The 27,065-nt window shown below is 39.6% G+C and overlaps 1 protein-coding gene across 9 annotated transcripts in view; it reads left to right on the top strand.

The window, feature by feature from the left end:
• CREBL2 (cAMP responsive element binding protein like 2) overlaps nt 1-25,871 on the top strand; it is a 41,161-nt gene extending 15,290 nt beyond the window's left edge. For 3 of the 9 annotated variants that reach the window (XM_028119709.2, XM_028119710.2, XM_088025927.1), the window contains 3 exons: nt 9,950-10,147; nt 11,357-11,501; nt 14,192-21,143. In XM_028119709.2, coding sequence (XP_027975510.1) covers nt 9,950-10,147; nt 11,357-11,501; nt 14,192-14,196 — 348 coding nt within the window. In that variant the 3' untranslated portion in view covers nt 14,197-21,143. Of the gene's footprint in view, nt 1-9,949; nt 10,148-11,356; nt 11,502-14,191; nt 21,144-23,801; nt 24,418-24,674; nt 24,789-25,472 lie in introns of those variants that run through there. The other 6 variants (XR_015768828.1, XR_015768825.1, XR_015768826.1 and 3 more) reach the window with 6 other exon arrangements.
• Nucleotides 25,872-27,065: the final 1,194 nt, after the last annotated feature.

The following is a 27,065-nucleotide window of genomic DNA, read 5'->3' on the forward strand; positions in this document are numbered from 1 at the left end:
GAGTTTATAAAGAATTAGTGTTAATTCTTTAAATGTTTGGTAGAATTCACCAGTGAAGTCACTTGGACCTGTGTCTTTTCTTTGTGGGAAATTTTTCAGTTACTAATTCAATCTATTTGTTACAGGTCTATTCAGATTTTCTGTTTCTTCTCAAATCAGTTTTGCTACTTTGTGTCTTTCTAGGAATTTGTCCATTTCTTTTAGGTTATCTAGTTTTTGGCATATAATTTTTCATAGTATCCCATGTAACCATTTTTATTTCTGTAAAGTTGATAGGGATGATGTCTCTTTTGGTCTTGATTTTAGTATTTTGAATTGTTTTCTCTTGACCAGTTTAGCCAGAGTTTTGTTGATTTTGTTATCTTTTTGAAGAACCAACTTTTGGTTTTACTGATTTTTCTCAATTGTTTTGCCATCCTCTATTTTATTTATGTGTGGTCTGATATTTATTATTTCCTTCTGTCAGCTTGCTTTGGGTTTAATTTGCTCTTCTTTTTCTAATTTCTTAAGGTGGAAAGTTAGGTTATTGATTTCAAATCTTCTTTTTTAGTTTAGGCATTTATGGCTCCGTCTGAGCACTATTTTAGCTGCATCTCATCAGGTTTTGGTATGTTGGGTTTTCGTTTTCATTCATCTCAAAGTAGTTTCTCATTTCCCTTTGATCTCTTCTTTGACCCATTCATTATTTAGGAACATCTTTTGTTTTTATCTGCTGTATTTATTAAATAATGAGTGTACTAAGATAGAATTATACTTGTACTAAGAATTATGTGACAGTCCCTGGTGCGTACTTTCTAGAAATAACATCTAGTTTTAGCTTGTGTCAATGGAGAAAGTATTAAAAAAAGAAAAAACAACCAAGTAGTTAACAAAAAAGTAGGATCTTCACTCTTAACTTGCTTATAATAAATAGATTTGAACATTTTTAACATATAAGGAAGACAAACTTGGTATTGCAAAAGCCCTACTGAAATCTAACATCTCTACTATCCTACCTTTGTGTAATAAATTCTCTGTGGAAAGTATGAAAAAATCAATGGCTAGTAAGTTTGTTCATGGTGAGGGCTAGGGAGACAAGCTTTCTGAGTGTTTCCCTTGGGGCTTTCTATTTCTGGCTCACAAATGTGTGTGTGTGGGAGTGGGGGGTGGAGAAGTAAAATGGGTAGTGGATAAAGATACTACTGTTTAAAGATAGCTATTTAAAATTTCATGTGGCTCTATGTGAATAGAAATAAAACTAGAATAGGAAAAGCTAAATTTTTTATTATTTTCATAGTTTTCTTTGGCGTTTGTGTTGGTGCATAAAAATCAGTACTTTTACTTAGCCACATTAATGTACTTCCTTCCAGAAGAAATAGGAGAGAGCAAGGGGACAATGTGGTAATCACTGAGTTTGTGAAAATTTTATGAAACATTGTAAGGATGCTTTTTGGCCCAGAGATATTTGGGAGGAATTTGTTTGTTTTTTTTTTAATTTAAAAAAATTTTTTTAAAGATTTTATTTATTTATTTATTTGACAGAGAGACACACAGCAAGAGCAGGAACACAAGCAGGGGGAGTGGGAGAGGGAGAAGCAGGCTTCCCGCTGAGCGGGTAGCCCGATGTGGGACTCCTGAGCCGAAGGCAGATGCTTAATGACTGAGCCACCCAGGCGCCCATTTGGGAGGAATTTGGGAGGTTGATTTCATTTTTCGTTTCTGGTTCCTTCATTGATTTCTCCTAACCCTCCCCTAATCATTACAGCTTATGAAATATATGAAGTTCAGTTGTTAAGGCAACTACTATACCAACCCACATTTGTATAATACATTTTTCTTTTCTTTTTTAAAAAGATTTTATTTATATATTTTGAGCAAGAGAGCATGTGAGTGGGGGGAGGGGCAGAGGGAAAGAGAGAGAGAGCATGGAGCCCGACGTGGGGCTTGATCCCACAACCGTGAGATCATGACCTGAGTCGAGATCAAGAATTGGACACTTAACCAACTGAGCCACCCATGCGCCCCTGAATAATATCTTTTTCTTTACAAAATGCTCTTCCACTTAAGATTTCCAGTAATCCTGCAATTTACCTGATTCTCTTGAAAACTGGTACACTAAATCGATTTTAGCTGGCACCCAAAGCCAAAAATTCAGTCTACCATTGAGGAAAAATTAAACTAGAGAAGTGGTGGTTATGTGATTTTGATGTAATTTTACAGGAGAGGACATAAAATACAGGAACCCTGGAATTATTTATTATGCCTTGCTAATTAAAAAAAAGAAAGGAATAAAATAATATTCCTACCATGAAAACTAAACAAAGGGTTATAACTGTTGTTGGATTTTTATGACTGTGTGAGGTTTGTTTAAAAAATCATTCATACTCAATACAGACATTAGTACGATGTTGGACCTAGAGTTCAGAATCATGACTTTAAAGATCCTAGCTGGGCTTGAAAAAAGCATGGAAGTTATTAGAGAAACCCTTTCTGGAGAAATAAAAGAACTAAAATCTAACCAAGTCAAAATCAAAAAGGCTATTAATGAGGTGCAATCAAAAATGGGGACACTAACTGCTAGGATAAATGAGGCAGAAGAGAGAATCAGTGATATAGAAGACCAAATGATGGAAAATAAAGAGGCTGAGCAAAAGAGAGATAAACAACTACAGGATCATGAGGGCAGAATTCGAGAGATAAGCGATACAATAAGACAAAACAACATTAGAATAATTGGGATCCCAGAAGAAGAAGAAAGAGAGAGAGGGGCAGAAGGTATATTGGAGCAAATAATAGCAGAGAACTTCCCTAATGTGAGGAAGGAAACAGGCATCAAAATCCAGGAGGCACAGAGAACCCCTCTCAAAATCAATAAAAATAGATCAACACCCCGACATCTAATAGTAAAACTTACGAGTCTCAGAGACAAAGAGAAAATCCTGAAAGCAGCTCGGGAGAAGAGATATGTAACGTACAATGGTAGAAATATTAGATTGGCAAGAGACCTATCCACAGAGACCTGGCAGGCCAGAAAGGACTGGCATGAGATCTTCAGAGCACTAAACGAGAAAAATATGCAGCCAAGAATACTATATCCAGCGAGGCTCTCACTGAAAACTGAAGGAGAGATAAAAAGCTTCCAGGACAAACAAAAACTAAAGGAATTTGTAAACACGAAACCAGCCCTCCAAGAAATATTGAAAGGGGTCCTCTAAGCAAAGAGACAGCCTAAAAGCAGCAAAGATCAGAAAGGAACAGAGACAATATACAGTAACAGTCACCTAACAGGCAATACAATGGCACTAAATTCATACCTTTCAATAGTTACCCTGAATGTAAATGGGCTAAATGTCCCAATCAAAAGACACAGGCTATCAGATTGGATTAAAAAACAAGACCCATCAATATGCTGTCTGCAAGAGACTCATTTTAGACCCAAAGACACCCCCAGATTGAAAGTGAGGGGGTGGAAAACCATGTACCATGCTAATGGACACCAAAAGAAAGCTGGGGTGGCAATCCTTATATCAGACAAATTAGATTTTAAAACAAAGACTGTAATAAGAGATGAGGAAGGACACTATATCCTACTTAAAGGGTCTATCCAACACTAACAATTGTAACTATCTATGCCCCTAACATGGGAGCAGCCAATTGTATAAGCCCATTAATAACCAAAACAAAGAAACACATTGACAACAATACAATAATAGTGGGGGACTTTAACACCCCCCTGACTGAAATGGACAGATCATCTAAGCAAAAGATCAACAAGGAAATAAAGACTTTAAATGACACACTGGACCAAATGGACTTCACAGACATATTCAGAACATTCCATCCCAAAGCAACGGAATACACATTCTTCTCTAGTGCCCATGGAACATTCTCCAGAATTGATCACATCCTAGGTCACAAATCAGGTCTCAACTGGTATCAAAAGATTGGGATTATTCCCTGCATATTTTCAGACCACAATGCTTTGAAACTAGAACTCAATCACAAGAGGAAAGTCGGAAAGAACTCAAATACATGGAGGCTAAAGAGCATCCTACTAAAGAATGAATGGGTCAATCAGGAAATTAAAGAAGAATTAAAAAAATTCATGGAAACCAATGAAAATGAAAACAAAACTGTTCAAAATCTTTGGGATACAGCAAAGGCAGTCCTGAGAGGAAAGTACATAGCAATACAAGCCTTTCTCAAGAAACAAGAAAGGTCTCAAATACACAAGCTAACCCTACACCTAAAGGAGCTGGAGAAAGAACAGCCAATAAAGCCTAAACCCAGCAGGAGAAGAGAAATAATAAAGATCAGAGCAGAAATCAATGAAATAGAAACCAAAAGAACAGTAGAACAGATCAACAAAACTAGGAGCTGGTTCTTTGAAAGAATTAACAAGATTGATAAACCCCTGGCCAGACTGATCAAAAAGAAAAGAGAAATGACCCAAATCAACAAAATCATGAATGAAAGAGGAGAGATCACAACCAACACCAAAGAAATACAAACAATTATAAGAACATATTATGAGCAACTCTATGCCAGCAAATTAGATAACCTAGAAGAAATGGGTACATTCCTAGAGATGTATCAACTACCAAAATTGAACCAGGAAGAAATAGAAAACCTGAACAGACCTATAACCACTAAGGAAATTGAAGCAGCCATCAAAAATCTCCCAACAAACAAAAGCCCAGGGCCAGATGGCTTCCCAGGGGAATTCTATCAGACATTTAAAGAAGAATTAATACCTGTTCTCCTGAAACTGTTCCAAAAAATAGAAATGGAAGGAAAACTTCCAAACTCATTTTATGAGGCCACCATTACCTTGATCCCAAAACCAGACAAAGACCCCATCAAAAAGGAGAATTACAGACCAATATCCTTGATGAACATGGAGGCAAAAATTCTCACCAAAATACTAGCCAAGAGGATCCAACAGTACATTAAAAGGATTATTCACCACGACCAAGTGGGATTTATCCCTGGGCTGCAAGGCTGGTTCAACATCCACAAATCAATCAACGTGATACAATACATTAACAAAAGAAAGAACAAGAATCATATGATCCTCTCAATAGATGCAGAAAAAGCATTTGACAAAGTACAGCATCCTTTCTTGATCAAAACTCTTCAGAGTATAGGGATAGAGGGTACATACCTCAATATCATAAAAGCCATCTATGAAAAACCTACAGCGAATATCATTCTCAATGGGGAAAAGCTGAGAGCTTTTCCCCTAAGGTCAGGAACGCGTCAGGGATGTCCACTATCATCACTGCTATTCAACATAGTATTAGAAGTCCTAGCCACAGCAATCAGACAACAAAAAGAAATCAAAGGCATCCAAATCGGCAAAGAGGAAGTCAAACTCTCACTCTTTGCAGATGATATGATACTGTATGTGGAAAACCCAAAAGACTCCACCCCAAAACTGCTAGAACTCATACAGGAATTCAGTAAAGTAGCAGGATATAAAATCAGTGCACAGAAATCAGTGGCATTCCTATACACCAACAATAAGACAGAAGAGAGACAAATCAAGGAGTCAGTCCCATTTACAATTGCACCCAAAACCATAAGATACCTAGGAATAAATTTAACCAAAGAGGCAAAGGATCTGTACTCAGAAAACTATAAAATACTCAGGAAAGAAATTGAAGAAGACACAAAGAAATGGAAAAATGTTCCATGCTCATGGGTTGGAAGAACAAACATTGTGAAGATGTCAATGCTACCTAGAGCAATCTACACATTCAATGGAATCCCCATCAAAATACCATCCACTTTTTTCAAAGAAATGGAACAAATCATCCTAAAATTTGTATGTAACCAGAAGAGACCCTGAATAGCCAGAGGAATATTGAAAAAGAAAAGCAAAGCTGGCGGCATCACAATTCCGGACTTCCAGCTCTATTACAAAGCTGTCATCATCAAAACAGTATGGTACTGGCACAAAAACAGACACATAGATCAATGGAACAGAATCGAGAGCCCAGAAATGGACCCTCAACTCTATGGTCAACTCATCTTTGACAAAGCAGGAAAGAATGTCCAATGGAAAAAAGACAGTCTCTTCAACAAATGGTGTTGGGAAAATTGGACAGCCACATGCAGAAGAATGAAACTGGACCATTTCCTTACACCACACACAAAAATAGACTCCAAATGGTTGAAAGACCTAAACGTGAGACAGGAGTCCATCAAAATCCTAAAGGAGAACACAGGTAGCAACCTCTTCGACCTCAGCCGCAGCAACTTCTTCCTAGAAACATCGCCAAAGGCAAGGGAAGCAAGGGCAAAAATGAACTATTGGGATTTCATCAAGATAAAAAGCTTTTGCATAGCAAAAGAAACAGTCCACAAAACCAAAAGACAACCGACAGAATGGGAGAAAATATTTGCAAATGACATATCAGATAAAGGGCTAGTATCCAAAATCTATAAAGAACTTATCAAACTCAACACCCAAAGAACAAATGATCCAATCAAGAAATGGGCAGAAGACATGAACAGACATTTTTCCAAAGAAGACATCCAAATGGCCAACAGACACATGAAAAAGTGCTCAACATCGCTCGGCATCAGGGAAATCCAAATCAAAACCTCGATGAGATACCACCTCACACCAGTCAGAATGGCTAAAATTAACAAGTCAGGAAACGACAGATGTTGGCGGGGATGCGGAGAAAGGGGAACCCTCCTACACTGTTGGTGGGAATGCAAGCTGGTGCAACCCCTCTGGAAAACAGTATGGAGGTTCCTCAAAAAGTTGAAAATAGAGCTACCATATGATCCAGCAATTGCACTACTGGGTATTTACCCCAAAGATACAAATGTAGGAATCCGAAGGGGTACATGCACCCCAATGTTTATAGCAGCAATGTCCACAATAGCCAAACTGTGGAAAGAGCCAAGATGTCCATCGACAGATGAATGGATAAAGAAGATGTGGTGTGTGTGTCTGTGTGTGTATGCAGTAGAATATTATGCAGCCATCAAAAGGAGTGAAATCTTGCCATTTGCTACGACGTGGATGGAACTGGAGGGTGTTATGCTGAGTGAAATAAGTCAATCAGAGAAAGACATATATCATATGACCTCACTGATATGAGGAATTCTTAATCTCAGAAACAAACTGAGTGTTGCTGGAGTGATGGGGGGTGGGAGGGATGGGGTGGCTGGGTGATAGACATTGGGCATGGTATGTGCTATGGTGAGTGCTGTGAATTGTGCAAGACTGTTGAATCACAGATCTGTACCTCTGAAACAAATAATGCAACATATGTTAAGAAAAAAGAAAAAGAAGAAGATAGCAGGAGGGGAAGAATGAAGGGGAGTAAGTCGGAGGGGGAGATGAACCATGAGAGACTATGGACTCTGAGAAACAAACGGAGGGTTCTAGAGGGGAGGTGGTGTGGGGGGATGGGTTAGCCTGGTGATGGGTATTAAAGAGGGCACGTTCTGCATGGAGCACTGGGTGTTACGCACAAACAATGAATCATGGAACACTACATCAAGAACTAATGATGTAATGTATGGTGATTAACATAACAATGAAAAAAGATTATAAATTCAAAAAAAATCGGTCAAGTCTCTGAAGTACACTGTGTCCTCTTGCTGGTTTCTCAAAGGCAGCCTCTCCTGAATTAATTACAACAGCAATATATGAGGTATTAGGTTATAGTATGGTGTGATTGCTGATTCACTTCACGACATAGAGAACAGATGTGATTACCATTTATTTTACTATAGACCTGAATTTATGCTGTAAATATATTGCTTTTTAAAAACTGTAGCAATAGCAAATATACTTTATTTCAGTGATTTCAAAATATTTCATTAAAGTGTGGTTTTCTGAGGTGAATGTTCTTATATTGGAATAAAAACATGATGATGCATCGTATAAAAAGCTTTAAAAGACCTGTTTTTGTTTTTTTTAAGAAAGAGTGCTAGGGGCGTGGGGGGTGGGGTGGGTGGGGCACGGGGTTGGGGGTGAGGGGCAAAGGGAGAGGGGGAGAAGCAGACTCCCTGCTGAGCGCAGAGCCCCATGCAGGGCTCAATCCCTCAACCCTGAGATCATGACCTGAGCTGAAATCAAGAGTTGAACACTTAACTGACTGAGCCCCCAGGTGCCCCTAAAAGACCTGTTTTTGAAAAGTTGAAACTAATTTGGGAGTAGTACTGAAGCAGCTAGCTTTAAAATAGTGCTGGAAAGGAAAGTTTTTACCCAGAGCCTTGGAGTATTCACTCTTATTTCAGAGCCACCCTATAAAATGCACGATGCAGTGGTTGACCATCATGTTATCACCCAGGGTCTGGTAAATGTGGATGATTCATATTTACAGTTTGGTTTTCCACCTAACCATTATACTTAGTAATGATCTGATCTTTATAGGGTACTGGGCATTGTTGGTGTGTGATATTAATAGTGGTTTTCAGAAAAACAAATGAGAGTTTCTATATCCACATGAATATTGAGTTTGAATTTCATTACCTGCTAACGTTGCTACTTTATTCCAGTGATTTGTCAGTGTTTGAGTTTTGCATCTTCTCTTTAACAATTGCCTTTAAAGCCTCAGCAATATTCCTTTCAGAATACTGGAGTCGTGACATTTTTATTCCCTGAGGGTAATTTTCAGAAAGAACTAGACATCATTCAGAACCTCGTCAGATAAAGTAGATAATCTGAGGCAGACTGTGTTGTAGCTTGTAAGAAACTAGCTCTAAAAGCACTTTCCCAAAAAACTTGTTCATTGGAATAAATGTAACCCCTTTCAAGGTAATTGCTTTCAAGAAAATTTATTTGATGTACAAGTTCAGGTTGATGTATTTAAAACTTCATCACATTTAGCTCATAGTTACATGTTGTATAAGAACTTGGGGAGGTTCCAAAGCTAAACAATGAAGAAGATTAAATTACTTTGTCAGTCACCAAAAAATTGTGCCATTGCAGGTAAATGAATAACAGACATTGAAAAGATGTCGTATGACCAGTGGGAGGAGGTAGAAATCTCCTGAGACAGTCTAGGGTTATAATTATAGGCTTGTAAAGGCAGGAGAGAATGATCCTGAAGATGTCAGGGACACTTCCTGTGTGTTCCTTTGGACTCAACAAATTTGAAGAGGGACTTCATAGCCAAACTGCTTAGGATACATATTTATAAGTATATATATAATATAGGGTGCTTGGGAGGCTCAGTCGGTTAAGCGTCTACCTTCGGCTCAGGTCATGATCTCAGTGTCCTGGAATCAAGTCCCACATCGGGCTTTTTGCTCAGTGGGGAGTCTGCTTCTCCCTCTTACTCTCCCTCTCCCTCAAATAAATAGATAAATAAAAATAAAAAATCTTACAAATATATATATAGTATATATATTTGGATATACATACATACAATTTTTATACAGATTTTATGTTTCTTTCTAATTGTAAACATTTAAAAATCATAAAAAGTACAGATGAGAAAAAAGCTACTTATAATGACAACCTGTCAGAGAAATCCTTATTGATGTTTTAACAAATATCCTTTCTTCTGGGTGTTATTTTATAATGTTGAAATCGCACTGAACTTAGAATTTTAAATATTGATTTTTTTTTTTACTTACTATTTTCTCAAGTCAATAAAAATTCCTTGTGAACAAAAACATTTATTGGCAGTCTTTTAGATTTTAGTATCCAGCTACATATGGTTCATAAAGTTTACTGTTAAACTACTTAAAGTTTATTATTGAAGAAATAATGAAAACTGACAGTATTTCTTCTCTCACACTCATGGTATCAAAAGTATCAGGAAAAAAATCAGGAGGCAAAGACTCATAAGGCATTTCATGGGGTTATGCTTTCTTAGTTTCATAGGTTTCACTTATTTATTATTTGTAAATGTTTTCCTTACTAATATGCCGCCATAGTCACTTTCCTAGAAACAGAACTGAGAGAAAAAAAAGTTTCTTTTCTCTCTTGCTGCAGGTGGTTGGAGGCAAAGTAAAGAAACCTGGCAAACGTGGTCGGAAGCCAGCCAAAATTGACTTGAAGGCAAAACTTGAGAGGAGCCGGCAGAGTGCAAGAGAATGCCGAGCTAGGAAAAAACTAAGATATCAGTATTTGGAAGAGTTGGTATCCAGTCGGGAAAGAGCCATATGTGCCCTCAGAGAGGAACTGGAAATGGTAAGAAAGTCTACCAATAAACACATGAAAAAATCAACCTAAGCTTAGCAGTCAAAGAAATCTACATTAAAATATGAAGATACCGATTTTCATGTATCCATTTGACAAATACGGGAAAGAATATTAATCTCTTAGCCAGGATGTAGGCACAGTGCTGGTGGAAGCAGAATGTACATGACTATTTTACTGAGGGACTGTTTATCAAAGAAAAAAATGAAAAATAACCCAAATGTACAACAATAGGAGATTGGTTAAGTAAATTATACTACATTCATATATTGGACTACTTTGCAGCCAGTAAAAATCACAATGCAAATATATATTTACTGCTGTAGAAAGACATTACAAGACATTATATTGCTAAGTGGAGAAAGCAATAAAGCAATATGTAACAATATGTATAGTATATCATTTGTATTTAAACATACCTATTTATTCAGCATGTTTCATTCATTCATTAAGACCTTGGGTGGTGGCTGTAGAAATGTAAAAGAGAATAGAAATCTCATTACTATGACCTCAAGGGAGGAGGTGACAGGTTGGAGAAGAGAGAGAATGCTACCATGATTATTACAAAACTGGGACAGGCTACTACCTCAGCATTTTAAAAGGCAAGAAATAAGGTTGGGGCCTGAAGAGAGTCCAGATATATACAATTCAGATTTTTATATATATATATATATATATATATTTTTTTTTTTTTTTTTTACTTAAGCTGTAAATTATTTCTCACATTCTATAGCATAAGCCATTTGAGGGCATAACCTTTGAACTAATCTTTGTATACCCCCAAAGTCCATAGTACACATTCTGGTAGAAAGTAGATGTTCAGTGAATGTTTATGAAAGAGAACGGAAGTTACAGAATTATTATTTTAGGAGTAGAAATGATAATGTGCCAGCAAAAAGAGGATTCTAATTAGTGGCACACTGTGGGGAGATGTTCTTTTCACCGGAGGGTCCTTCTGAGTCTGAAGTATTATCTCCAGTATTAGCACAAGAAGATCCTTCAGCCATTGCCTACCTTCTTCTGAAAGATGGCAAGCCTCATACACATGCTATGTGGTAAATAGGGAATGCAGTGGAGGGTAGGATTCCCAGCAGCCAATCTGACCTCTAGTTATGGGAGTTATTATGTCTAGGATTTCTACCACTGGTTCCTGAACTCTGACTAGTAAAATTTTACTTAAAAATATTTTACATATTTCAGTACAAGCAGTGGTGCATGGCAATGGACCAAGGAAAAATCCCTTCTGAAATCAAGGCCCTACTCACTGGAGAAGAGCAGAGCAAATCTCAGCAGAACTCAAGCAGGCACACAAAAGCTGGGAAGACAGATGCTAACAGCAATTCCTGTGAGTACAATGAGTGGGAGAGTTTATATTTAGAGGAGCGTCTTAAGGTAGGGTTTCCATGGTATGTCATTAAATAAAATGTTGATTTTATTTGTAATACACTAATAAGCAAGTGAAATAGTGTTACACTCTAAATATTGAAATGAATTTTACATGGGATCTATGAAGAATAATTGATAAATGTATGGAAATTTTTTTAAAGTAGACTTAGCCCAAAAATCATTCTAGTTATTGTTAGTAATATGCCTTTTATTTGTATTTTGATTCACAGCTTACGAAACACTTTCACTTATATTTATCTTAAGTATTTCCTCCAATGATTGTGTTAAGGAATTACACCTTTTATTTTATAGATGAAGAAATAGCAGAGGAGTTGGATAAGGTGCCCAAGGTCACCCAGCTCTTATGGGAAAACCTTTCTTCACCTAGTCCAGGCTCTATCTAGTGTAGTAGCCCATCCCTGCAGGATTTTTTTTTTATTATGGTGAAATTCACATAACAAAAAATTAACCATTTAAAAGTAATAATTCAGAGGCATTTAGTACATTCACAGTGTTGTACAACCACCACTTCTATGAAGTGACAAAACATTTTATCACCCCCAATGAATTTAATGAATTCATTAAACAGTTACTTGCCCTTATTCCCTCCCTCCCACCCTTGGCAACTGTGAATTTGCTTTCTGTCTCTGTGGATTTACCTAATACCCATACGAAATCTGGGTATTTCATATAAATGGAAACGTACAGCATGTGACTTTCTGTGTCTGGCTTCTTTCACCTAGCATAATGTTTTCAAGGTTCATCCACATTGTAGCATATACGTCTTTCCATTTTATGGCTGTATAATATTCCATTGTGTATGTATACCACAATTGGTTTATCCATTCATCTATTGACATTTGTTTCTCCCTTTTAGCTATTGTGAACAGTATGCTTTGAAACATGAACATACAAGTGTGTGTTTGAGTACTTGTTTTCAATTCTTTGGGGTATACACCTAGAAGTAGAAATGCTGGGTCATTTGGTAATTCCATATTTAACTTTTAGAGGAACCACTAACTGTTTTTCACAGTGGCTGAAATCTTCTACATTCCCACCAGTAACATATGAAGCTTTCCATTTCTCTATATCTTGCCAATGCTTTTTATTTTCCATTTTTAAAAACTGTAGCCTTCCTAAGATGTGAAGTAGTATCTGATTGTGTTGTTTTTTGTTTTTTTTTTAAAGATTTTGTTTATTTATTTGACAGAGAGAGACACAGCAAGAGAGGGAACACAAGCAGGGGGAGTGGGAGAGGGAGAAGCAGGCTCCCCATGGAGCAGGGAGCCTGATGTGGGGCTCGATCCCAGGACTCTGGGATCACAACCCAAGCTGAAGGCAGATGCTTAATGACTGAGCCACCCAGGCGCCCCGGATTGTGGTTTTGATTTGCATTTCTCTGAAGACTAATGGTGTTGAGCATCTCTTCTTGTGCTTGTTGGCGATTTGTATATCTTCTTTGAAGAAATGTCTTAAGTCCCTTGCCCATGTTTTAATTGAGTTGTTTTTCATTTTGTTGTTGAGTTGTAAGAGTTCTTTATATATTCTGAGTTCTAGACCTCTATCAGATAACATGATTTGCAGATATTTCTCCCATTGTGTAGGTTGTCTTTTCACATTCTTGATAGTATCCTTTGGTGCACAAAACATTGACATTTTTATGAAGTCCAGTGTATTTTTTCTTTTGTTGTTCATGTTTTGTCATATGTAACAATCTGTTGCCAAATCCAAGGTCATGAAGACTTACCCCTGTGTTTTCTTCTAAGAGTTTTTGGTTTTAGCTCTTATATTTTAGGTCATTGATCTATTTTGAGTTAATTTTCTATATGGTGTGAGTTAGAGGTCCATTTTAATTCTTTTGCATGTGAATATCCAGTAGTTCCAGCACCATCTGTTGAAGAGACTGGAAAGATTTTGTAATGAAGATGTCATGGATTGGTTTCTTCATCATCGTGACTGCTTTGGGAGCAATTGTAACAATTAAAAGAAAATGTTATAAACTGTTTATCTTTAAAAAATTTTTTAAAGGTTTTATTTTTTTGAGAGTGGGGGGAGAGGCAGAGGGGGAGGTAGAGGGACAAGCGGATTCTGCGCTCAGTGCAGAGCCTGATGTGGGGCTCAATCTCACAACCCTGAGATCATGACCTGAGCCAAACCAAGAGCCAGCCACCCAACCGACTGAGCCACCCAGATGCCCCTCTTTTAAAATATTTTTATAAAATTGAAAGGTTTGCTTTTTTTTTTTAAGATTTTATTTATTCATCTGACAGAGAGAGACACAGTGAGAGAGGGAACACAAGCAGGGGGAGTGGGAGAGGGAGAAGCAGGCTTCCCACAGAGCAGATGCAGGGCTTGATCCCAGGACCCTGGGATCATGACCTGAGCGGAAGGCAGACACTTAACGACTGAGCCACCCAGGCGCCCCGAAGGGTTTGCTTTTTGATAGCTTTTCTTAGATGAGGTAACATTTGCCTTAATCTAAATTGAATTAATGAAAAAAAGCCAAGTCAGCTCAGTTTTCTTTCAGTCTGTATTTTAAAAAAGCCTTTCTCTGTAGATACTGCACAAACAAAATGCATTTTAAAACATTAACCAAGCTTCATTGACTTACAAGCATTCTTACACTGGTAACTTTGATTTATTTTTCAGGGTGAAGATTATATAATTTGACGAGTCATTGATTGAAGTCAATATTCTGATTCCTATGGAGGATGAAAGGGCAAGATTGTACTTCTTGGCTCCATTTACAACCTACTGCTCAGTAGTCATCTCTGTAAATCTGCAATTTCTACCAAAATCCCACAGGATTTTGCTTTAACTTTCAACACTTAGAAAATTTATAAACATTCAGATCTGTTCTGGTTGGCCTTGCCACCCATGGCGTCGAACATGTTGCAGTGCTTGAAAACACAGGAGTAGAGAGAAGTGGGTGAAGATTGTATTTTTGCACCTTAACTCCACATTGCTTTATTGGTTAATTTATATTCTTTCCATGTATTTCATGTCATTGTATGTGTATGTGTGTTTAGGTGTCACCTTCTTTTATGTTTTTGATTGCCCTACAAAGAGAAACCAAATGGGCTGATAACCAAGTTCTCAGCCTTAATGGACCTAATTTTATTTGTTTATATTTACTTGAGTAATGTTTATTTTCTGCATGAACCATGATTTCTCCTGTGAGCCATTCCAGCATAAGCTGTGAATATGTATTAACAAATATATACATTTCTATTTTTATAATCCATAATGATATGCCTGTTTTAAATAATGTACGTGTTAACAAAATCCATTAGGAAAGCCCTCAAGACAGCCTCTATTTAAAACTTTTGTTGCTGTCTTCTCAAACTATATTTATAAAAGTTTGCTAGGGCCTAGTCCATACTTGGAAAATAATTAGTCAAATTTTATTTTTAAGCAAGAAGTAACCTTTTAGGCATTTCTGCAGTATACATCATCTTGACAACCTAGAGTGTGTATGTATGTATGTTTGTATGTATGTATGTGTTTCTATCGTATGTCTGTATATGTATGTGGGGAGGGTAGGAGTGAATGTTCACACACATTGCCTTGTGTAGTCAACTAACTCGGAGAATTTGTCTAAAGAAAACAGGATGAAATTAGCTGCTGAGATCGAGTTTCTGCCTCAAGAGATCTGGAACAAAACGAGGGAGAAATTACTAGTAGATCTAATGGCTGTAGGCATAACCAGAACACTTAGTTTCTTCCCTGACATGAGTTTCCGTATGAATGTGTTCTGAGCCAGGAAGAAACACACTGTGGGTGTGCCTCTGGTTCAGCCCTGATGGTGCCTCCGCTCTGGAGCGAAGCACTGAGCTGGCGTTGTGCACAGCTCGGTGGCTGGCAGGCCGGACAGGAGGTGCACAAGGCCAGGGTTTCCAGTTCCCATCACAGCTACATTTACTTTTCCTGACTACCAAACACAGTGATGGTTGAGGAATCAAGCTCATCGTATTCTACATGCAGACAGACTAGGAATCTTTCACTTTCCCCACTGAGACACTTTATCACTCTCTCTTCTCTTTCCCATAGTTAAATCAGGAGTTGTGTTCTCTGTTGCTGCTAAATTAAAATTGTTCTTAGCTCTAATGAAGCAAATTTTTGGCTTCTAAACAGTATGTTTTGTTATGAAATGGCAGTTTAAGAGGAGGCATCATAGTCTAGATTGTGAGTTGGAACAAGAGATGGACCACACAGTTTCAGATTACAAGGTACTCTCCCCCCTTCTCTTAGGCCACACGTTTAAATAAAGTGCTTCCCTTTAGCCTGAGTTCCTGAAGATCTCTTGTGTGTAGGTTGCAAACTCAGATCTAGTCTAGTCCTGTGTGACTACTGATAGACCACTAGCCCCGCCTGTTGGGTCTCTCTGTGTTTTGGAGGACTGGGGATTTAAGAGTATTTAATGTCTTTTTAGGATCACAAATATAGATTAAAGATTGTTAATATACTGACCTTCAGAATATAAGTGTTTTAAATATAGTGTTCAGATTATAATGGATATGTTTTTGCCATCTGGTCTACTCAAATGTATATTTTTATTTTGCAAAACAACCCAAGATTTACTCTGTGTTGCTTTGTTCAGTACCTTTTGAATTCCCCAGAAGAGTTGTTTTCAAAGCAAACATTCCAAAATGAATGTGGCTCTTCAATGGAATGTCTCCATTGTGCTTGAAGTATTTCTTCTCTGGTTGTAACTTTAAATTACAGGGTCATTTGAGCAACCCTCCACCCCCAGCCCCAGTATCTTTACAAGAGCAGTGACTTTGTCCTCAGGTAGAGGATGTGTAATTTTGGATGAAAGTAAATTACAACTTACTGAGTTTATTCCTAAACTGATCCTTTTGGTATTTTAAAGTAGATCATACCAAGAGAAAGTTCCTCGGTCTTAAAAAGGAATGTTTTGATTGCTTTGGGTATTGTGCTGGCTGCACGCTTTGGCCACTTGAAGCATGTTAATAAATGTCACTGATTGAAACAGCTGGAGCATTTCTTTTCCCATTCCAGTTAAGAAGCAGCATACTGAAATCCTAGCATCTCTCACTTACTGTAATGACAACATCCGGGCTGAGAGAGAACAGAAGAGGGTGAGAGAATCATTGAGCTCTGTCCCTCTGGATCCGTGCTGTTCTCTTTGCTCCCTGAGTAAAGAGAGTAATGTTTTCTTTTTCTCTTTTTTTCCCCCCAAAGAAAGGAAGGTAAGGGGAAAATATATATTTGTGTATTTAGACCAGTCATATTCTGTCATTAACTTAGCATAGACCTGCCATATATTAGAACAACTGAATATAATATGGAATAAGTTTGACCAGGTCAAGTTTTAGGATATAGTTGACATTCTTAAAATTTTTTTCCTATTTTATCTAAAACCTGTCTGTTGTATCTAAATCAGAATCTGTCTTACTGCAGCGAATTCATAGCACTGTGTACCAGCTAATTGACGGTATTTATCAGCATCACCATTTAGCATTTTATTTCATCTTTGAATTATGATAGACTTGATTTGGCTTATTACAAAAAGCATAGGTTTAAACTGGACTTAGCTTTAGTTAAAATAAAGGCAAAGAAAGTTAAAAACATAAATACTATATTTCACAAGAAATCAGTTGCATATTATCAATTACATATTTAGTTTTAAAAGAGAGGAAGATTATTAATCCATGTGGTATTGGGGGGCATTGAGGGAATTTTTCTTTCTCTGAAGAGCATTGTACAATTATATTTTTATGAAAAATAAAATATCTTCACCAGAGACATTTCAAATGGTCTGTTTCACAATACTGAACTATGTCTGTGTTAGCACAGAGTAGTAAAAAGTGAGATTGAGGCAGAAGAACTGGTCTTGGATCCATTTTCTGAGTCACCTCTTAGCCTGTTTCCTCCTCCATAAAAAAGGGGGAGGATAACTTTCACAGAGTAATTGGCAGGCTAAATAGGAGTTATGAGCAACTGCTTCTTAATTACTAAAGAACTACATTAAATTTAAAATAGTCACATATGCCTCGGTTTGACTATTGTTAGGATTTAAATCACTGAAGATAAACATATTTATTTAATGAGCTGGAATTTAAACATGTAGGGTTGTAGGTATCACATTTCTGAAGTCTTTTTAGGTTTATCATTATGTCTATCCCCGAAATGGTATAGTTGGAAGCCATCTTTAGCAATAATAGCCTTGTTAATTAAGCTAATTTTAAGAACAATTAGTGTTCTAACTGGTAATAATCCTATAATCTGCATAAAGCAGGTTTTCAGGCTGCTAGGTAACTTGGTTCTCTTTTCCCTTATTCCATCCATTTTACTTAACTATAGAGTAGCCATGAATCAGAGCCAAGGCTGCCATGTAAGTTTCTGCCAATTGTGCACTGCACAAAGGCACTCAGTTGAGGAGGTGAATGGGCCTAAAATCTAGCTCACGTTCCCTGCAACAGGCCATGTGCAGAGGAAAGGGCACCTGCCAGGTATCTCCTCACCAAGACACCTGTGGTGCAGGTCTGCCCAGCAAGGTGCCTTTTTAAAATTTGCCCTAAGGGAGTACCTTTCTTAATTCTTCCACCCAGAGGGTGCCTTTTTAAAAATGCAAAACAGTGCTGTGCTGCAGCTGGCTTATTGCTGGCTCCCCAGAGGAAAGCCAACTGTGTGCAGCTCTTCTCAACTCTGCGTTGAGTGACATCCAGTTGGTAGCTTTTAATTGGCAATGACTGGAGTATTTTTTTAAAAAGACTTTTTATTTATTTATTTGACAGAGAGAGACACAGCGAGAGAGGGAACACAAGCAGGGGGAGTGGGAGAGGGAGAAGCAGGCTTCCCGTGGAGCAGGAATCCCGATGCGGGGCTCGATCCCAGGACCCTGGGATCATGACCCCAGCCGAAGGCAGATGCTTAATGACTGAGCCACCCAGGCGCCCCCAATTGGAGTATTGACAACACAGAAATCAGTGAATGCTACAAATCAGGGATTACCGCCCCCTCCACCTGCCCCACCAGACTTGGTTTCCAGCACACCAATGAAAAAGGTCTAGTGTAGGCTAGAATGGCCCTGACCAGAGCAGGCATAGTAGAGGCTTCAAAAATGTATGACTGGAAGACCCGTGGAGCTGGAAGGGCTCTTTTTGTAAGTCTGTAGGCAGCTTGGAGATGCCCATATCAAAATCAGATTGCAGTTGACCCTCGGACAAGCCAGGTTTAAAGTGCGCAAGTCCACCTAATACACATCTTCAATACATACAGCACTGTATTTTTTAATAGTTTTTTTAAATTTTTTATTGTTATGTTAATCACCATATATTACATCATTAGTTTTTGATGTAATAGTTTTTTAAAAAGATTTATTTATTATAAAGAAACAGAGAGAGTGGGGGGGGGCTGAGGGAGAAGGAGAGAGAGTTACAAGCGGACTCCACGCTGAGCGCAGAGCCCGGTGCAGGGCTGGATCTCACGACTCTGAGATCATGACCCGAGCCGAAACCAAGAGTCAGACGCTCAACCAACTGTGCCACCCAGGTGCCCCAACACTGTATTTTTCTTATGATTTTCTTAATAACAATTTTCTTTTTTCTAGCTTACTATATTGCAAGAATAGAGAATATAATACATATACAAAATATGTGTTGACTGTTTATGTTATCAGTAAGATTTCCAGTCAACAGTAGGCTATTAGTAGTTAAGTATGGGGGGAGTCCAAAGTTCTGTGTGGATTTTTTACTTTGTGGGGTGTTGGCACCCCGGTCCCCTGCGTTGTTCAAGGGTCAGCTGAACTTCACAAGACAGATGATAGTTGTGACTTAGAAACAGTTAAGGGTCGCAGAGAGATACTCAGCCCAGCTCTAGAAGTGACTGAGAGGTAAATCAGCTGACTTTAAAGCAAGCCCTGGGGTCCAAGTGGACAGACTCATTCACCTATTGGGCTGTGACAGGTCCCCCAGACATCCCTAGGCTGGGGGTTGGGCTGGAGTTGGACAGTGAGCTTTGGCTTGCAAGCCATTCTGACTGGAAAAATACATATTTGAGCAGGAAAAATTTCCTGTGGTTCAACAGAACCAATTCCAGACTTGCCACGCCTCAGTGCCCCTCTGTTGAGAATGAAAGCAATGCCTGCTAAGCACTTTACAGCCCCAAACCCAACATGGAGCCAAGTTAGCAGGCTGACAATGACCACTTTGCCTACACCGACTAGACTTGGATAGTCCAGAACCAAACAGGCCAAAGGCCATCCCAGGCCTACACAGAGTTTCGGATCATACCATTTCAATGGAATGAAGACCATGCCTGCCAGCACCATGAGGAGAGAAGGTATAGGATTTATGGCAAAATAAATAAATAAATGTATATATAAAATTCCCTTCAAATGTCAGGCCAGGACAGCCCTAGGCCCCAACTTGCCGCATTGGAAAAGGAAGGAAGAAAGCCAAAAACAAGATGGCCAAGCCTTCTCCCAAAAGGAGGCCTTGACGTGGGTGTCAAATACAAAATGAAAGCTGGCGGTGCCTCTTCCCTTGTGAGAGTAGCCCCGTGTTTTTACCACTCCAGACAGAAAACGGAAAACCCACAAGCCCTTGAGCATTTTTAGGGAGGTAGAGGAAGAACCCTACCTAGCAGTACCCAGTGCGGTGTCTTTAAAGCAGAACTAAGCACCCTTCCTGGCATGGGACAGAGTGAAGAGAGCCAGAAGAGGTGGGGAAAGGGAGGCTTGAGGACAAGTCCTAGCATGACTGGGCTCAGGAGATGCTGACTCTGTACCCAGCCAGATACTGGAAGTATGAAATAGGAGAAGGTCCTTTTTCAAATTTTACAAAGGGCTCATCACGGAGTTCCTCTCCATTATCCCTCCTTTAGTGAAAATGAATGTTTTATAGATCATTAACCACATCATTCTGTACCGGGGGGTGACAGAACAACATCAAGCTAAAATGTGCTCATTCATTTGTTATCAGATAAAGTAAAAATCGAGTATCTCTACAAGTATAATAGGTGCCCATGGCATTTTGAGTCAGATGGCTTTTTGGAAACATTTTTGTTGAGTAAAAAGAAGTAGCCAGTTGTGTGCTGATAGAGGTTTAACGACTGACTCCTGGTTGGGGGAGGTCTGATTTGTAGTATTTACCAATTTCTGGGGTGGGAAAATTCCCACCATGGTTGATTTCATGCTGTGTTGTCAACCAGCAAACAACATTTTTTTGAAAATTTGAAAATTGGCTCTTGCAACACATAGGAGCCACCTTCACACCACTGGATAATCTGTATAGAACAAGAACAGGAAATCTGTTAGGAGTCTTTCAGGTGAGAATAAATACCCGACTGAAATTGGTATAAACAATCATGAGAGTGAAAGTTATGGTGGCTTGACAATGTCATGAGAAACATTTAAAGTCATTAAAGACTCAGAGTATTTCCTTCCTTCTGCTCTACCATCCTCAGTAGGTTGGCTTTCGCCCTTGGCTTATCCTCTCATAAACATCCCAAACAGTAAACGCGAATGTCTTTTCTTTAAAAAAAAAAAAAAAAAAAATTAAAAAGCCATAAACCATTCTGTTAGTTTGTTAGTTTAAACTTTTCTTCAAAATAAACTTAAATGTTCCTTACATTATTTGTGTTCCTAAGTGTGAGTCTTTGGCTTTTTATTGTGTTTCTTTCCCCTTCAACTCCAATTACCAAGTAGCTTTTTTTTTTAATACCTTCACTTGGGTTTCACTTGATTTCATTGAGATTTGTTTCTAGTTCTAGTAATAATTCATTTATGGTTTAACTGAAAATAGACAGTTTTTACATGTTTTAGCTCCATAGTTTCCTCTGATTAACCATGGCCTACAGTGACTTAGGTCCTGTTTCATTGGTTTTTCATATTCTGCTAGAATGAACAGTTAAATTAACAAACTGATTTTCCCCCGTCAATTTTCTCTTCCGTGTAAGTGGAAACCCCAACAGAAGAGTGATGATAAAAGTCTACATTCTCAAGTATTTTATGTCTCCTGTTTTTAGACCATTCCTTCTTAAGAAATATCTGAAGGGGGAATAATTTCCTTTGGGGTGAGTAGAGAAGTAGCTCTACCACCTATGTCCCTTCCATCCAAATTCCTGCTTCCAATTTTTCCTTCTCCCTTGAGTCTGTAAAATCTTAGCAGAACTTAAAAAAAAAAAAAGCTAAGGAAAACAATGCCACAATTTGAGAATAGCATTAAAAACCTGTTTCTACTAACGTTAACACATGGTAATAGGTGCCAAGTAACTTGAAAGTTGGAAAAATTCATTGGGTTAGCAATGGCTAAAGTAAAATAACCATAGAAATCTTTATTAAGGGCTTCTCCTGTGCTCAGTAAGGCACTGAATGATTTACATGGATTTGGGCTCATTTTATTACTACAACAATTCTATAAGGTGGTGTGATGGTTAGTCGTACATGTCAATTTAGCTAGCTGTAGGACCTAGTTATTTATCAAACACTAATCTAGATGTTGTTGTGAAGGTACTTTGTCGATGTGGTTAACATCTACAATCAGGTGACTTTAAATAAAGATTATCCTTGATAGTATGGGTGGGCCTTACCCAATCAGTTAAAGGCATTAAGAAGGAAAATGCAGTTTCCCAGAGAAGAAGAAATTCTGCCTCAAGACTACAGCTTCAGATCCTGCCTGCTGGCCCAATCTATAGATTTCAGAAACAACAACACCAACCGTGTACCTGAGTTTCCAGCCTGCCTGCTTGCCCTACACATTTCAAACCTGTCAGTCCCCTCAATGGCCTGAGCCACTTCCTCCAAAAATCATCTATGTCCTACTAGTTCTGTGATTAGGGTTCTAGAGAACTCTCATACAGGTGGGCACTGCCATGTTCCCCATCTTAAAAATGGAGAAGCTGTGGTTTGAGAATAATTTGCTGGGTTAAACAGATGGTAAGCAGAAACCTGAACTTCAACACAGAATTTGACTTCAGAACCTTTGAAAGCAATCATCATACTATTTGTGACGAAGGAAAACTTTGCTGGCTGGATATATCACTGGAATGTTGTGCCTAATTTTCACTAATGTTTATTTTTTAAAGATTTATTTGCTTTATTTTAGAGAGAGAGAGAGAGCAGGGGTGGGGAGGGGGCAGAGGGAGAGAGAGACTCAAGCAGACTCCCTGCTGAGTGTGGAACCCACAATGGGCTCAATCCCAGGACCCTGAGATCACACCCTGAGCTGAAATCAAAGAGTTGGATGCTTAACTGACTGAGCCACCCAGGCGCCCCGTAATTTTCACTAACGTTTAAAGAGTTATTCAGGTAGAATGCGCCTGCCTAGAGATTCAGAGAGCCCAGAAGTGTAAATGAATCTAGATAGTCAGACAGAATACACATCTATTCTTCTCAGCTACTGTGCTGCCTGTCTCTCTCCCATCCAACTCCTCACAGCTACTTCTCTGCTGCCCCATTATCTCTGCCAGGTCCTCATTTTCGCACACTCAGGGTCCTACTAGCAGAATCCAGGCTTCTTAAAGAGACTATTCTTTGAAAGACACAACGGGGAAGCAGAAGAGAGGATGCATTCAAAATTCCCTTAGAGGAGTTTTCATCTATATCTAGCTGTTGCGGGCAAATCGCTGCTCTATTAACTGCCTGCTGAAACCCAGATGATGTTCTCAAGCTTCCACATCTACATCCTAATCACGAAGCCAGATACACATGCACCCATCACGGCAGGGCCCAGAGCTCCTTGGCAGTCTTTTCCTGCAGAACTAAAATTGCACATTCTTCAAATTATAGGTGAATCCTAATTGTAGAGCCCCTAACTGTATAACTCAGGATTGATAGGGAGTTTTTCAAAGCAATCTTTGAAAGAGGCTTCTTCTGGAAAAGAATACAGAACTTTTGAACAGAAGTGTTCAGCTGAGCAAAAAAGTTCAGAATGGTCCAGACTGTAGGGGACCAAAAAATTAAAGACGGTCTGAGGGAAATGAGAGAGGCCTCAAATAAATTTAACCTAAGGTAACTTTAACTGCCTACTAATCAGGAGCATAGGAACATTTACTCTTAGGGCAAGTCTGGATTGCACTGCTATGAAAAGGGCCACGAATTCTCAGAGTGGAATGGTACAGGGAGCGGAAAAGAAAGAGGCCTGGGTTAAGTGTGGGCGGCATGACCACCACTTTGGGGTCTAATGGCATTTTTCGAAAATGATACCATTTGTAAAATGGGTTTAAAATACTATTTTGACTGATTTCATGTCCGCAGAGTATTAATTATTTTGGGATTTCCTCCAATGTTTAGATGCTCCGTCTTTGGAACCCACTGATTGATTAGTTAATCTACAGCTGCTCCTGGTGCTCAGCAATTTTCCCTGTCTTGTCGCTAGGAGACCAGGACTGCTCCGAACAGGCCTGTGTGACAGGCATCATGAAGACGTGGTGGGCTCTGCCGACGAGCCACAGTGCCATCAAGCGGTCACTCTGCAAAACGGTTCGACAGAGTGGGTTTGTGTTCCCTGTTCTCTAATTAGAGCGCTCAGGTTGTCTCCGTTCCAGATGAATTAGCCAGTTCGCTGAACCTCAGGGAATTGTGTATTCTCTCCGTGCTCTTCTGCACACAGTGAGGGTTTTTTTCCTTCGATAAATGAATCATGCCATGGCAAGCAGGATGGTGAAGTTAAAAGAATGCTGGATGGGTTGGCAGAAGGCATTTTAGTTCGCCCCTACTCTGACCTCTCTTGGTTATAATGTCTTCCCCTAAACAAGGAGGAGCATGCGTGAGGTCTCTCAATGTCCCTTTCATCCCCAAATCTCCAATTCTTTGCTACTTTTACACGCAGTTCTTCCCCAGAGGAGCTTATCCTTGCAGCTGATCCTGGTCGAGGAGCTCCAGCAGACCTCGGTGATGTGGCTTCACGGTGAGTTTGAGCTGGTGGAAGCAAGGCTGGAGGGGGAAAGGCAAGGACAGTGCCCACCACCAGAGGCCAAACCGCCAACCTTCTCTGGCAAATGACTCTGCTCCCACATGTTTGGTGGAGTCCCCCTGGGTAAATCTGTCCTTCCTGAGCAAGGAATTCTGGCCCAGGGAAGCAGCACCAGGTGCCTTGGGTAAAAACCTGTGATGTAAGGTCGACAGGGAAGTGCATCTGAGCAGGATGTGCTTATGGACTCTCAGCAGAAGGCTGGCCGGACTCATGCTTCCACTGAAGATTAGAAGAGCCGGAGAAATTTGCATCCCACCCACAGGGATGCACCCCTGTCCCTTCCTCTGACAGTCTCTGGGAGCCAGGTAGGAGGATTGGCTCTACCCTGCCCCCTGCCCCCCATTACCTTTCTTCAACTCCTGTTTGGAGGCCCCATGAATCCAGATTCATGGTGCACCTCATCATGGACCCGGTACGGAGACTGGGGTCATTTTTCACTCTCTCCAACAACCTGCCTCCCTGTGGATTTAACTCTGGTTTTTGCCAGGCAGATGTGAGTTATGGTGAATGTTGTGCTTGTCCTGCTGGGACTTCAGCAAAATTTTATCAATCTGTGCATTATGTCCAGTATCCTCTGATTTCAGGACCAAGTGAGACAACCGGAATCCTGAATATTAAACAAGCCTGAACCAAAATACAGTGAATTACCAACATGCTAAGAGAATACAGCTGAATTATCGTAGGCCATGAGACTATGATTTGGTTGACACTTTGTCATTATTGGGGGGATTCTTTAAAAAAAAAAAAACAACTATGAGATTGTCTCACTGAATTGCCACCTACTGGGGTGAACTTACAAAACATTCAAGACAGAATGGAGCTTAGTACTCGTCTTTTAGTTTAAACTGAGACCTAAAAAGATGTATCAAAATAAAATTGAGATGAATTAAATTTAACTTTTTACAATCTAACTTCAAAAAAATGCCATTTAAAGGGATCAAAATAAAAGTATGGACAAACATGCAAGGGTCTTCTCTGTTTTTTAACAGGTCTAAACCTCCGAATTCAAGAGCCAATGGGAGAGCTGTCTAGCACATTCTGTCATTTTAGAGTGCCATCTGCTGATGGGATAAGTAAGATGAGACAAAAGAAAAGGAAGAAGAAGATGAGATGTTCTTTTTATCTCTTCAATCTGTTGAAGGAAGCACCTCCACTTAAAAACATCTCTGTAGGGCGCCTGGGTGGCTCAGTCGGTTAAGCGACTGCCTTCGGCTCAGGTCATGATCCTGGAGTCCCGGGATCAAGTCCCGCATCGGGCTCCCTGCTCGGCGGGGAGTCGGCTTCTCCCTCTGACCCTCCCCCCTCTCATGTGCGCTCTCTCTCTTTCTTTCTCTCAAATAAATAAAATCTTTAAAAAAAAATAAAAACATTTCTGTAGATGTTTTGTAGATGAGATATTTCATGGTGTTTGTTCCTGGCCCTGAATATCAAACCTAGTCTTGTCTTGTTTCTCCGTGATTGTATCTCTGACACTCAGCACCACAAGTCCCAGAACCTATCAACCTATCCATGGCCAAAGAAAAGATGAGGGCCAGCTCATCAAATTTCACCTAGACTCTCCTTTTAAGAATGGCCAGATTTTCTTAGACCTTCCTTAGATTTCCACCAAGGCAGCAGCCAGGAGGCCCAGTGAGGCCTGGCTGGGACTGGCCACTCACATGTTCCTTAGAGAGACTTCTGTAATGTCAAAGGAAGAGTGACATACTTGCAGTGAGAGGACCCGAGTGTGACTACCTGCCCTGTCATACTCCAATGTAGGCAAGTCACACACCATGGCATCCCAGGTTCCTCATCTGTGAAGCAGAGGTGACAAGTACCTCGCAGAAATCTTTTGAGAGGATAAAATGAGATCATGCTGGTAAAATCACTGAACAACTAGAATTATAATTTGCAGCTCTGAACTGGGATGTGAAAACGCATACAGGTCTTGTCTGTAAGCCTTTTATTGTTTAAATAAGAATGTTTTTTAAATGTGCTGGCCCTAGATTTGAAATAACCGAAACCTGACAAGCAGAGAAGAAAACCTTGAGATATCACAGGCAAAGAAGAGTCTGGGCTTGGCGAGGGCATGATGATGTATCCTGCAGAGAGATGCGGGGAACGAGGTGCTGGCAGGGGAAACGGCCTCACGTCCGAGTCTCTAGGACAACGAAGAAGGTGCTTCTTGTCCTTGGTGTCTTTGTGTGTAGGGCAGGGCTGGGCAGCCAAAGACCTCTGCCTGAACTGCAGAACCCAGAGAAATGCCACCTGCCGTTTCTCCCATTGGCACTTTCTGGGCTTGCCTAGCAAGGACATCTACTCATTGGCTTGAGTTTAACTCAAAGAAGGGAAGTAAACGTCCCAGACACAGCCTAGATGGGACACAGATGTGAGAAAAACATCATGATTCAGAATTTTCAGGGCATCATCGGTTGCTTAGGTTAAGGGAGAATGGAGAGAGAGAGAAAGAGGGAAATTAGGCAACTTGATTATGACTTTTCTTTCCCTAAGAATCCTGATTAAAATTCAATCACAGAAGGCTTCCCAGCAAGTTCCAGTATATTCCATCCTATGGAGTGCATCCCACAGGAGATCTGGACAGT

Source organism: Eumetopias jubatus, unplaced genomic scaffold (genome assembly GCF_037043125.1).
Source record: "Eumetopias jubatus isolate StellerSeaLion01/CBP00866 unplaced genomic scaffold, mEumJub1_p1.0 scaffold_8, whole genome shotgun sequence".
NCBI classification, from domain to species: Eukaryota; Metazoa; Chordata; class Mammalia; order Carnivora; family Otariidae; genus Eumetopias; species Eumetopias jubatus.